Raw genomic sequence first — 13881 nt, 5'->3', positions numbered from 1 at the left:
TCAAAATTAAAAACCTATTGTATACAATGGGTTTTGGATACGTTCGGGAAAAATCAATTTATTCCTAATATAAACCTTTTATTTCCGAATTCATATCTAGAGCCCAAAACACATATTTACAGGAATGGCATTCCTCGTTGTCTAGTGGCTCAAAAACTTATCTATATTCTCAATTTAAATTTATTTTTGGTGTTGAGCCATATCTCGATTGCATAACTATCAAGAAATTTCGTATTGCCTTAGCCAACTGAATATAGAAACTGGTAGATATATAAAGAAACAAAAGGTAATTTATCACATGTCTGCACATTACTTCACACATCCTTACACATTCCTGCCCCATAAACCCCATAGTGTAGTCTCGCGCTATAACACTCTTCCGTCCCATATTCATCCTTCACAGACATTCTTATTCGTCTCTTCATGACACTTTTCATTCCATTTCTGGTGTCCCCCGCCGTGATATTGCTGGAATATTGCTATTGCTAAAACCATACTCACTCACTCACTTTTCTTAGTCTCTGAACCACAATTATGTTCCCTCCCTTCAACCCTTTTCTGCAACAGAAAATCCCCAAGTGAAACAAGTGCCCATTTTCCCATGTTCTGAACTTCCCAGCTAACAGGGGATTCATTCACTCAGTTGTTAACTGTCTTGCTCCTCTTGAATCTGAGTGGTTACGGTCAACAGAGGTTTTTCGGTGATACTTTCCACTTGGGGAGGAGGTATCTTCTTGAACAGCTCGGACAGGAAGCCACAGAGAGCTGCTCCCAAGAACACCAAACCTGTAACATGGAGTGAGTGAGTGAGTTTAGTTTTACGCCGCTGTTAGCAATATTCCAGCATGATAACGGCGAGGGACACCAGAAATGGGCTTCACACATTGTACCCACGTGGGGAATCGAACCCGGGTCTTCGACGTGACTAGTCTGTCTCACAGTCCCTGAACCACACTATTTTCCCTACTACCAAGCCCTATCTGCAGTGCTAAAGCCCTAAATAAAGCAAGTCTAGATTTCCTCAGGTTCAGGATCTCTGGACCTCTTTTTCAGTTTAAATGGGCTTGTTTGTTACTATCAAAATTATATATATTCAGAGACTAAGCATTTGTCTTCGACGTGACGAGGGTACGCTTTAACCCCTTGGCTAGAGGCAGAGCATTTGTTGACCTTACCTGTGCTACCACTGTATGTTGTATTATCAAAATTAAAAAACCTATTGTATACAATGGGTTTTGGATACGTTCGGGAAAATCAATTTATTCCTAATATAAACCTTTTTATTTCCGAATTCATATCTAGAGCCCAAAACACATATTTACAGGAATGGCATTCCTCGTTGTCTAGTGGCTCAAAAACTTATCTATATTCTCAATTTAAATTTATTTTTGGTGTTGAGCCATATCTCGATTGCATAACTATCAAGAAATTTCGTATTGCCTTAGCCAACTGAATATAGAAACTGGTAGATATATAAAGAAACAAAAAAACTGAAGATTGTGTGAAATGTGTTCCTGTAAATTTGTAGAAAATGAGTACCACTTTTCACTGATTTGTACTGCCTATGGTGATCTACGTAAACGTTTTATCCCTGTCGATGTTTTCACCCATCCAACCTTGTGTAAATTGAATCGACTGATGAGTAATGCTACTCCTCTGGTTTTAAGAAATCTTGCCATGTTTATCTTCTATGCTAACAATCGTCGTCGCTACAGCTTGAAGGCTGCCAATGTATAACGTTGTACCATGGGCCGATGGCCTACATCCACATGAATAAAGACTTGTACTAGAAACATTGTAATGGGAACGGTCACGCCATGATAAAAGTAACAAAATAAATTCGGTAGAATTTCACCGAGAATACTTTTCCGTCAACAACACACAGAAATGTGACCATGATTTGAACATTGTGATCCGCTAATTAAAATACACTGAACCTACCTGCAAACAGGAACGCTGTGAGATATTCTCCACTGGTTTTCCATATGACGACTGGAAATGGCAAATGTTACATATAAAAAATATGCATAATGGCGATTTTAATACAGTTTTAAATTCATTACCAAAGGAAATTTGACTAATAGTTCAAACATTCAGAATTTATGTACACTATACATAATTCAGAAAGAAACACCGATTATTACTTTGTGTAAGAAATATCAACATGAGGTTCATCTGGGTTAATTGTATTCAGTAATAATAGACACCGGTTATGCTCTAGAAGGCAGCGTCATAAAATCATCAAAGCTTTAAGATCCCAGCTGTTGGCTACATTATGCACTTGTTCTATAACCGATGTATGCGAATCATACCTGGCGTTCTGTATTAGGTAATGACAACGTGGTTTTGTGCGCGTTCCAGTTTATCTGCTCATAATATGTTACACAACCTATATCGTTCAAATAGCGTCCTTTTGTCTCTCTGTACAATCTTTTCGGTTTTACTATCCTGAAGCCGAAGTCGGAAAATGTGTCAAGTTTTTTTTCCCAAATTTTAGAATGTGATTGTTAATTTTCAGCAATCACACCCTCCTCTTTAAATGAAGTTTGATTCAATTAGTTTTCACTGTATTCTTGGAATTTCGATGAAACTGTAATTTGATCCAATTTCCCCTGCTCAATGCCAAAACAGGCGATGAACACAAAGCCACGGAGCCTTAACTTCCTCAAGAGTGAGTGAGTTTAGTTTACGCCGCACTCAGCACTATTCCAGCTATATGGCGGCGGTCTGTAAATAATCGATTCTGGACCAGACAACCCAGTGATCAACAGCACGAGCATCGATCTACGCAACTGGGAAACAATAACATGTCTCAACCAAATCAGCGAGCCTGACCGCCTGAGTCGTTAGTCTCTTACGACAAGTATGGGTTACTGAAGATCAATTCTAATCCTGATCTTCACGGGTCCCCTTAATCAAGAAGTATGATATGTGAAATATTTACCTGCAGTGGGTGGCCCCACTAAACATCCAGCCCCGGCGAAGAACATTATGAGCCCAACACCGAACGCAAAGTTGTTTACCCCTATACTGTCCATGGTCATCGGACTGAGGAGGGTAAATACTCCTCCAACGTAGGTTCCGAACAGAAATGCATATATGTACCGACCTGTCGTAGACTTGACAAATATCGACATAAAGAATGTCAAGGTACCAACTATTCCATTGGTGCCTGAGAAAAATAACATCTTGCCAATATTACCATCATTTGCACCAATTCCAACGAGCGTTCGGGAAAAGAACCCCCCCAGCCCTGTGAGCGAGGCGGCCATTGCTGCCTCCTGTTTAGTGGCTCCATTCTTGTAGTAGAAATCAGGCAGAAGAACAACGACCGCTGAAAACCCGATAGAAAATAGTGTCACACCAAGGACAATGAATGTGAAGGAAATATTTTGTATCACCACAGTGAGAAAGGTATTCCAAAAGTTCAAGAAACGGTTTTGAGTTTCTGGGTTATCGTCTTCCCTCCTCCGTTTCTCAGTAAGTTGTTTCTCTCGCTCGAATTTTGATGGTCTCATGAGGAAGCCAAAGACACAGGTCTGGAATGATATGGCTCCAATTAATCTGAAGGCTCCCTCCAGACCATAGAAGTCCAAAAGGGCTTGTGTCAATCTTGGGTGGACAAACATCCCGAGACCGACGCCAGCAGTGCTTAGTCCGGTCACCAGGCTGCTGTCTTTAGGAAAGTAGTATCCTAGAATCACCAGCGAACCAGTATATGTCAGGCCACGACCAAAACCTGAGGAAACAAACATTAAGAGAGCATTTAATTTTTAATATGTGTATATTCAGCAGATTTAGTTTCAAGACTGACGCCCGTCATATTGACACGATCTGAAGGCGTTGGAAAACGTTTACACAGCTTAATCTCGAAACACAACGACAGGTACACCAGACATAGGCTTCACGCACGTTTTTTTTTGACACTGTGATCAGGTCTGAAGCTCTGGTCTCCCTGGGGCTCCTTTTCAATTTAAATGAGCTTGTTTGTTATCAAAATTAGATATATTCAGAAACTAAGCGTTAGTCTACGTCCACGCTTACAATGTGATGTGAGTTATGTGGACACATAATATTGCTGGTATTTAGCAAATGGCATTCCGGGACAAACACAATTACCTGCTAAGAAGCCGTAGGTTAGAAACAGTAGTCGTATGTCGGTGACGACACTACTGAGGGAGAACCCGATCAGACACGTGACACCAGACAGCACCACACACACCCGGCAGCTGAACATGCTGATAACAAAGCTTGCGGCCGGCCCTGAAAGAGAAGACAGCTATTATCGGACGACTTACGATGTATATTGCGCAATGGTTGTTGTTAGGAGTCTACTGGGATCGGGTGATCATTTTCGCTGATGGCAGATATTATCGTATCCAACATGTTTAATCTACGCTCATTTGTGAAGATCCGGGTTAGAATTAGTCTTCAGTAACCCATGCTTGTCGTAAGAGGCGACTAACGGGATCGGATGGTCAGGCTCGCTGACTTGGTTGAGACATGTCATCGCATCCCAATTGCGTAGATCGATATTCACCAGTGAAGTTCCGGGCTGGAACTGTTTTTCAGTAACCGATGCTTGTCGTAAGAGGCAACAAACGGGATCGGCTGGTCTAGCTCGCTGACTTGGTTGACACATGTCATCGCATCCCATGTGTCGATCGATACTCATGATGTTGATCACTGAATTGTCTGGTCCAGACTCGATTATTTTCAGACCGATATCATATGCATACAGTTAAGGTATTGCCGACTTCGGCGTGAAACAACAAACAAAGAATGAACCAAACCTGTGAGTGCAAACATGCAGTTGAACAGCGATCCGAGCCATGCGAGTTCCTGAACTCCGTATAATCCCGTTTCTTCCAAGGAAACATGCATGACACCGGTGATGTAGCCCATGCTTCCACTCAGGAATAAGGAGAAGAAGGTGGAAACGACAATCACCCAGCGCCATCTGTCGGGCGGAGGGTCAGTGGGATGATCTGCCATCACAAACTTAAGTCATCACCTGACAATAGAAAATTGGGGAAATATAATAGAATTCATAACTTGATAGATGTTGTCAGTGCGTACCGTACGGTACCGTTCCCAACCACTGGGTATGTTGATGGTTAAACAAGGCAAGCAACGCGATACCTGAGAGGGAGAGTTGCAGCAGCGGTCAGCTTGTGGAGGCGAGGGCAAGATCGGCATCGCACTATTTATGAGATCCACGGGAAGGTTTCCAGGCGAGTCACAGGTGCAGTGCTAACCACTTAGTACCATAGCAGCTGCGGATCAGGTTAATATAATATACACATACCCTGACAAAGACGCGACATTGATACACAAACACATCAACAACAACGCTAAGTGTACGTGGTGTGAAAAAGATGTCGGTACAGTCAAAGAGGTTCTTACTTTCCGATGCGTGGGTGAAAACGTTCCTCCGTGCAATGCTGTCGCGCGTGTGCAGGGGAGGTGAGGTGCAGGAATAGGCCGTCGTGACCCACATTCTTACAGACTCATCATTGACGGGACCCAAACGGGGTCATACGGGAGGTAAACGATATCAGAGGCGTGTTCAGAACCGCGAGCGCACGCGCGACTGCCTCCCGTGAGCGATCGCATCGACCCTGAACGGACGCGAGCGCTTGGTTACAATAAACCATTCGTGACCAACTCGTATTGTTCCGGGACAAGCCGAATAGCTTCTTTTATTATACTCTTAAGGGTGAAATACTGTAAATATTGGTGAAAAGAAAAATGGTATTTTCATTTTCACTGAGCAGAATATCACTTTTGCCTGGAACTAAGAAACGCGAACTACGAAATCGATGTCCCGATCATTTATAAACAATGATCAAAATATAATAAATAGAATATTTTGTTAATGTTGTCAATGGTTACGCCATTCGTAAACACATCAACTTTGTCAGACCACTCGATGAAATATACATGTTATTTGACAACATCAACACCATATCCTCCATGCCTTCTTTTTGGGGGTTACGGAAAGGGGCGAGTGGTGACGAATGACATTAAACATGATCGCCATCTTGGTTCGCTTGGCGAGGCAGCTGTGAGAATGGTTCGCGTAGACGCGCGGGCGCTCGAACGGGCACAGGCGTTCAGGATCGAGCGCTCGCTAGCGTTCGCGGGCACTCGCGGTTCTGAACACGCCTCAGGTTGTGAGCATTGCTTGAGGTTTGAGCGACTAAGATCCACACCTTACGTCAATATAAACATAGACTTGATCATTGTTGTTTTTCTATATTTGAGAACACGTGTAATATCAGTGCATTCCAGTGTATGAGCATACCGTATACAAGGTATAAAGGCTTTCGTTTTTACATCAGTTTGTTCGTTGTATTATTGGGACTGCAGTTTTGACATTGACTTGTGTTGGATTGGAGACCGTTGCAAGTCAAGCAGGACACACTGCGCAGACATATTGCAAGGAGGTCACCTTGATACCACACGGCACGCATTTGTCTCCCGGTAACATGTGTCAATTTCACACTGGACAAAGGCAAGTGGATATTTATCTGTCATGCAAATCTGAACGAGAGAAGGGTGGTGTATATCCAGCATTCGTAAAGGACGCGGGTAAACAGATATGACGTGATTAAGAGGGCCGACGCAAAATAATATCCCAGCAATATCTCTGTTGAAGACACGGGATAGGGAATCGAATCCGGGCCTTCGGCGTGGCGAGCGAGTGCCTAACAGGGGCGGAGGGTAAACAGGTTTAGGAGGGGTGGGTTATTAGAACAACTCTCCTCCTCCACCCATCAAATCCACCCTTATTTAACCACTAATCTACCGTACCGCCCCTCCAGCGGGTTCGATATGCAGAGAGCTCTGGGAACAATATCAAGTTTTGAAACATTTTCTTAAAAATGGCAAACCTTACTCAACTAGGTACCATTGTACTAAACACTTTTACTCAGCACCGGGGAGGTGGGGTAGCCTTGTGGTTAAAGCGTTCGCTCGTGACGCCGAAGACCCGGGTTCGATTCCCAACATGGGTACAATGTGTGAAGCCCATTTCTGGTGTCCCCGGCCGTGATATTGCTGGAATATTGCTAAATGCTGCGTAAAACGATACTCACTCACTCACTCCGACTGGAGAAAAGCGAGGAAACTACCAGCAAATGCACAACGAAAAAAGAAGAGTTTTTCTTTCCAGTGCGGGCGAAGTCCTCGCTGATAAACGAAAATACTACCCGTCTCAGCACAGGGTGCCCGAGAATAATGGTAAGTTCTCCTCGCATTGTCATTATTTTGCAAGTATATCAGGTTTTGCCATTTGGCAGAGGGGTCTAGAAATTTACAGATCTTTCTATAATAGCTTGACACCCTCTCTATTTATTGCAGTTGTGCGTTAAGCGAGGGCACCCTCCTGAGTGTCGAAACAAGATCGCGGAAAATGATCGTTTCAACACGAAAATGACAACCTCATCAGCAGACACGCCATCTTTTCATAGAAATAGTTATTTTAGGTCTTCATTCAGAGTTTAGGCTTTAATGCGTGAGTAATATTTCATTTATCGTCGAAAAATCAAACTTTACATTTTTATATGGAGTTGTGTTGAAACTGTCCATTGCGTTGAATGTTTACGTTGAAGTAACTCTCCATGCAGTTGCATGGATGTTAGAACATGAACTGTCGTAATTCCACAGTTGTTGATACCCTTTTCCACAGTGAGTGAGTGAGTGAGTGAGTTAGTTAGTTTTACGCCACACTCGGCAATATTCCAGCTGTATGGCGTCGGTCTGTAAATAATCCAGTCTGGACCAGACAATCCTCAACAGCATGAGCATCGATCTGCGCAGTTGGGAACCGATGACATGTGTCAACCAAGTCAGCGAGCCTCACCACCCTATCCCGTTAGGCGCCTCTTACGACAAGCATGGGTTACTGAAGATCAGTATTCTAACCCGGACCTTCACGGGTCCTTTTCCACAGACTTGGCAATGGAAACGGTAGTTGTTGTGATGGATCCCCCAAATGCTATGTTTACACTATAAAGATTCGCGCCACGATTGAAATCGTGGTCTTAATTGTGGACTAATCGTGGCAATCCTATGAAATCTTATCAGATCTTGAGGTCAGTCGTGGCAATCGTGTTGATCGTAGAGAAATTTTGGATGTTTCAAAATTTCAACGATCAACACAATTTTATTGTCAATCGTGATCATCGCATCACACAGTATTGCATCATAACAAAGCGCAACATATCCCATCTAATCGTGCTTAGACATCGTAGTGGTCGAAATCAATCGTGGACAAGACAAACACCACGCTTTGTTGAGATGTGTTGCGATCTGGAACGATCTCCCACACGATCTCCCACAATCTGTGACACTCTGGTCCCACTGCTTCAGACCAGACACGAATGACTCACGAGCAGATACGAGTATTTTCACGGACGCTCACGATCTGTGACGAGTTCTTGCGCCCATATATGTACTGGAAATCAGAATTACTGCGCCTTTAGGAGTTCCCTCTGATCCATCGCATTTGCTCTAGCTGATGTGGCTGCGAGGTGCAGGAGGTTCATCCACATCTAGCCAGTTCACTTGGTCCTCCATGCCCCTGGGATGACATGGTGGTTTTCATCCTCATCGCCCACCTACTGTGCTGCAATGCCTGGATGCTTCAGCCTCAATAGGTTGTGCAAAGCCACTGCCACCTCCACTATATCCTTCACAGTATTTGGCTTCTGCCATAGAGTCATGAGGAGACACCTGAATCTATTGGCCAGGATCCCAACGATTATCCTCCCTCTTGAGAGTCCTCGCCTTCTTGGACATCCTTCTGCTGTATGGTTTCTTGAGGTAGTTCCTGAGTGCGAAGGATGAAGAAGGGCATGTCTTGGTGGTCATCAGGGCTTGCAGTCAGAGGGCAGGGTAGGGGAAGTTCTAGGGCTTCATCTTCAATGCCGTTGACCAGCCCCGAGTCGCCACATATCATAGCATCTGACATGTGTCCTTTTCTACCAAGCTCGATCCACACAAACTTGTAATCTGCATCCATCAGAGCTAGGAGTGATATCGAAAAGACGCCCTTGTAATTGACTGCAAGTTTGAGGCTGCTTCTTGATAGCAATGTGTTCGCCATGTGTTCGCGTGGGATATATCCATCTCTGTTCAAACTTGTTAGCTACGGCTGTCCAGGCTTCAGGGGTCACAGGTAGGCTAAACACAATTGCCTGTCACACTTCTAGAACCATCTCTGAGATGAATCCACACCTGAAGGCATACGCAAGGGACCCGTAGTTGTCTCCAGCCTCAAGGTGCCTAAGTGTGACTGCCACTTTTAGTCCAGGTGAAAGAGGTTGCCTGAAACTGGTGACTTCCCTTATCGATTGCTGGGGCCACCATCTGCAGGACTTCATCGAAGAGCTGTGGTGTTAACCTTGTGTAGTTTTGGAACGCTACTGGATCCTTCAGCCTCAAATGGGTGTCTAGGAGGCAGGAGAACTGTCCAAACTGTTATCCCCTCACCTCTATGAGCCATGTGGCTGACTGCAGCTCTCCTGGCCCTTTGTGGTTGGAGTTGTAGCTGGTCTGGCTGCTGCTCGTCTGTCATTTGGATTTCTGCTTTAACAACGGCCATTGACTTGTCCATATCGCTGGTGCCACCGGTGGGAACAAAGGAAGTCATTATTGTATTTGATGTCGCACATTCAACATTGGTTAGATGTCGCTTGGTTTTCAGATGCCGAGTGATGTGCTTTACCCGAATGTGCAATGCTAATATCTGAATGATAGTATGAACAATGTACATACTTTGGAAAAACCCTGGCCCCGTTTCACAAAGGTACAACTATCGCAAGTCATTGTTACAGTATAGTAAGTACGAATGTTACGAGAAAAGTTACGAGATTTTAGGCTTACGAGAGCTTTGTAAAACGGGACCCAGGACTTGGTTATTCCTGGAGTAGATGTACATTTGTATATTTGTTCTTCTGATCGTACATGTTGGGGTTTGTTTTACATTAAATCCCTGTCGAACAAACTGCAATATGGGTGTACAATCCTACTTGATCATACAAAATCGTAATACATACGCCAAAATACGCCAGGTAGGCAGGTCTACAACAAAACATTCTTCTTCACAACAAATATCTCTAGAATAATGTTTGATGACATGACGGTTAAAACTACAAACTGTCAACTCCTGGACAGTAATATCACAACGCAATGGACAGTTTGTTTGCTAAATGTGAGCAACTCCATATAAAATGTACAGTTTGATTTTTCGACGATAACTGAACAAATACTGACGCATTTAAGCCTAAACTGTGAATGAAGACCTAAAATAACTATATGTAAGAATTGACAGCAAAAAAGGCGTGTCTGCTGATGAGGTTGTAATATTTCATGTTGAAGCGATCATTTTCCGCGATCTTGTTTCGACACTCAGGATGGGTGCCCTCGCTTAACGCAGAGAGGGTGCGAAGCTATTATATAGAAAGATCTGTAAATTTCTAGACCCCTCTGCCAAATGGCAAAACCTGATATACTTGCAAAATAATGACAATGCGAGGGAAAACTTACCATTACTCTTGCGCCACATGTTCTTTCACTGTCCAGCGAGGAAATGGAGTTGCTTTAGGGGCAACTCCACATTTCGTGTGGACAGCGCTTCCACCCTGTGCATTTGGGAACAGCGATACTCAGTCACCAAACCATTCCTTCAAAGTTGGTCTCCACATTAAAACAAATAGTCCTGGTTCATTGTACCCATGTGCACATGATGCTCGAACACGCACTGTGAAGCCAAACAAGCACAAGAACCGTACTACGAGGATAACATCGCGAACATGATATACGTTCCCTTATTATGGGCATATTTTAAACATGATTCGTCCAGTGAAACATTGGACTATTTTGCCTTTTCTTTGGGAAAAGACGTGCAATATCGATCCCCAAAACATGGCTTTGTTTAGGGTACTATTTGCAAGACTGACTTAGTCCAGACGTGGGTAGAAGATGGACATGCTCTCACCTGAATCAGAGTCGCGTTTCATCCTCCGCTCCATCAGCACGATGTCAGGTTCTGTCTGGCGACATGAGGGAAACCGAAAACAACCACATCACACCGCTGACGAGTCATGTTCAGGGCCTGTGGTGAATTGACTCGGCCCTGACGGAGCGCTATGGATCTCCCGAAGTTGCATCTCGCAAACCGCTGTTCGCCGATCAATACATTCAACGCACATCGGGAAGGGATTTCGGAATATGGATACAGATAGCTTCTCATAAGACGACCGTTGTCTTAATATCAAGGGTGGTCTGGGACGTACTAGACTAACATCTAGTGACTGAAATTAACATAAGTTACAGAAATATGGTTCATGAATTAAATTTACAATAAAAAGGAGAACAGAGACTCGATTCATTTTATTTGAAAGTGTGGTGTTCTAGACTAGCCACACATTCTCGACTTGCTTTGGCTGTATTGGTCTCACCTTAGGCAAGTGCGTTTGTTCAAAATTGCCTCTGTTCACCCAGCAGCAAATGGTACCCGGTGGTATAGGTCATGTGACTATAACCGTCTGGCACCACACAGCCAGTTTGGGTTAACCGGGTTAATACTGTGCTGTGCTATTCATTGTCAGCGCTATGAGCATAGCTAGTGTGGTGTTTGGCGCTATATAAGTGAACACATTATTATTTTTATGTTTTACAGATTAAGATGAACAAGGCAGCAGAGAGGGTTCGGGTGCTCGTCAGGCTGGTAAGGCTCATTATCAGCTCAGGGCTGACCAGACAGCGAATGGGACTTCTCCCAGGAAACGCTGTCTAGTCGAACCCACCAAGCACGTTCCGGAGAATATGTAGACTCCCCAACACTGCAGCCTTCTGCATTACAGAGTGGACGGGCTGTACTCCCGCTGAAGAACCCTGGCACTCTCCTGATGTGCGCCAAGAGTTGAGGTACCAAACCAAGGGCACCGAGAACAATGGGGAGTCTGACGACAGTGTACTTGGAAAGCAAGCGAGGCATTTCAATTCGAGGTCCGCATATTTAGAATGCTTTTCCTGAATCTTGCCAATCACGTTGCTGTCAAAAGGGACAGAAAATTCAATGAAATAAATAAATTCATTGGCTTTATCAAAAAGGATAAGATCAGGTTTGTTGGCAGGAATTCTTCTCAGGCTGTATATGAGCCTATTCCACAAAGTTTGAAAGTATCATTTTCCATGACGCCCTGGACATGTTCAGGGTCGTACCATGGATGGACGTCGGAGTCAAAAGCCACAGGTATGGCGGAGACGGTAATAAAAGCAGCGAGCCATGCCATCATGTCTTTTAAGATATGCTGTTTGTGCCAAGGAAGGGCATCCACTGACAAGGTGTTGGGCAGTCTCTGTGAATTCATTACAAAGTCGACATTTCATATTGACATTTTCTTTAAGAATCACAATTGGCGGTTGTGAGTGGGAAGTGACTGGTCTTGAGCAGCAAAAAGAAAGCCCTCAGTTTCACATTTAAGACCAGCCGACTTGATCCAGGCTAAGGAGTCGGTTGGATTGCTATACTGTTCCACACACTGTATGTACACCCGATGCAATGATTTATCAGAAAGCTTCTCCGCAAATGACCGACTCTGGGCAGACTTGGTGAAGGACTTCACCTGGTTTACTCCTATTGCTGGGCCGTCCAGCAGTACATTGCCATCAACAAAATCAACCACAAATTTCAGATTCTGTCCAATAACCTTGGCACGCTTAAATTCGCTGTTGAATTTCTTGCTTTCATCTTGACATGCATCACCAGAGGATCATCCGATAAATAAATATGTGAAAAAGTACACAATAAAATTCTATCATGAAGACCCTCCACATTAATCAAACCCCGACCTCCAGAATTGATTGGCACATATAAACGATTGAGAGACGAACGAGGGTGATGGGCTCTGTTAGCAGACATGATACTTCTGGTCAGGCGGTCAAGACTCTGGATATCTTGTTTAGTCCAATAAACAACGCCAAAGGAATAGGAAAGGACTGGCACAGCAAAAGTATTGGTAGCTTTGACCTCGTTTCGAGCATTATATACTCAGAGTTTATACTCAGCCCGAAGTTTGTCTTGAATCTGGGAATTCTGGAGCTTGTCTTGAACTTGCTTTCCAAGATAGGTGTAGGCCTAATCTTTCACAAGATGCTCAACAAATTGGGTTTAACGTCGTGCTTGAGAATATTTCGCTCATATGACGACGTGCATGCGTGTTTATGTGTATGTGTATGTGCGGCTGCTTGTACTAGCCTAGACTTAAGCTGGTTTTATAGTGCTAGCCCACTGAGTGAAGTGTTATAAGGCGAAAATGCGTACGTGACTCAAGAAACGTATTACAAATCTATTATTAAGAGTTGCGAGTATTTGTTCATAAAATCAATACTGTTTCTGATGGGCAATAAATCAAGGCAGAGAGAACAGGATTACTGTCAGTGACAGGACAGAAACGTAGCAATCAACGGTGAATCATCGATTAGTTTACAGTAATCCTCTGATCACGAGGTACGACATGAGACCATGGAATGATGTAACTTTAAACGAATCAGAGGGATTGTATCTGGTCATGTGACAAGGGTGGAGCAGGCTCGAACACCTTAAAAAGATGGGTTAGCACTAGAAAGTGGTGCGGGTTACAAAGTCAGCAGAACGTTCGCATCGCGATCGATCAGTTCCATATCTGGTGAAGAGCTTGCCCTATCCTGTCCTGACCACGTCACCTTGTAATGACGAAAGAGATCGAGTAAAACTATGTGAGTATAGAACCTAGTGTTGAGTTATTCCTTGTATGCCAGAGCGCCAGTACATGAATGCAATGTTGTAGTTAGGAGTCTCGGTCGTCAGACCTCTCACTCCTAAACGTA

At 43.8% G+C, this 13881-nt stretch overlaps 1 protein-coding gene across 2 annotated transcripts in view; it reads right to left on the bottom strand.

Annotated features, from left to right (window-relative positions):
- Positions 1–292: 292 nt before the first annotated feature.
- The window catches only part of LOC124288549 (monocarboxylate transporter 12-like), a 29643-nt gene continuing 16054 nt past the window's right edge, over positions 293–13881 (bottom strand). The window contains exons 1-6 of one of the 2 annotated variants that reach the window (XM_046725099.1): positions 5407–5555; positions 4794–5014; positions 4120–4263; positions 2945–3739; positions 1942–1992; positions 293–786 (exon numbers count right to left, since the gene is read on the bottom strand). In XM_046725099.1, coding sequence (XP_046581055.1) covers positions 647–786; positions 1942–1992; positions 2945–3739; positions 4120–4263; positions 4794–4995 — 1332 coding nt within the window. In that variant the 5' untranslated portion in view covers positions 4996–5014; positions 5407–5555 and the 3' untranslated portion in view covers positions 293–646. Of the gene's footprint in view, positions 787–1941; positions 1993–2944; positions 3740–4119; positions 4264–4793; positions 5015–5406; positions 5556–13881 lie in introns of those variants that run through there. The other variant, XM_046725100.1, reaches the window with a different exon arrangement.

Source organism: Haliotis rubra, unplaced genomic scaffold (genome assembly GCF_003918875.1).
Source record: "Haliotis rubra isolate DU_JTF1 unplaced genomic scaffold, ASM391887v1 Scf42, whole genome shotgun sequence".
Classification (NCBI taxonomy): Eukaryota; Metazoa; Mollusca; class Gastropoda; order Lepetellida; family Haliotidae; genus Haliotis; species Haliotis rubra.
The sequence above is the reverse complement of the archived record's forward strand: the minus strand, read 5'-3'. Positions and strand labels throughout refer to the sequence as shown.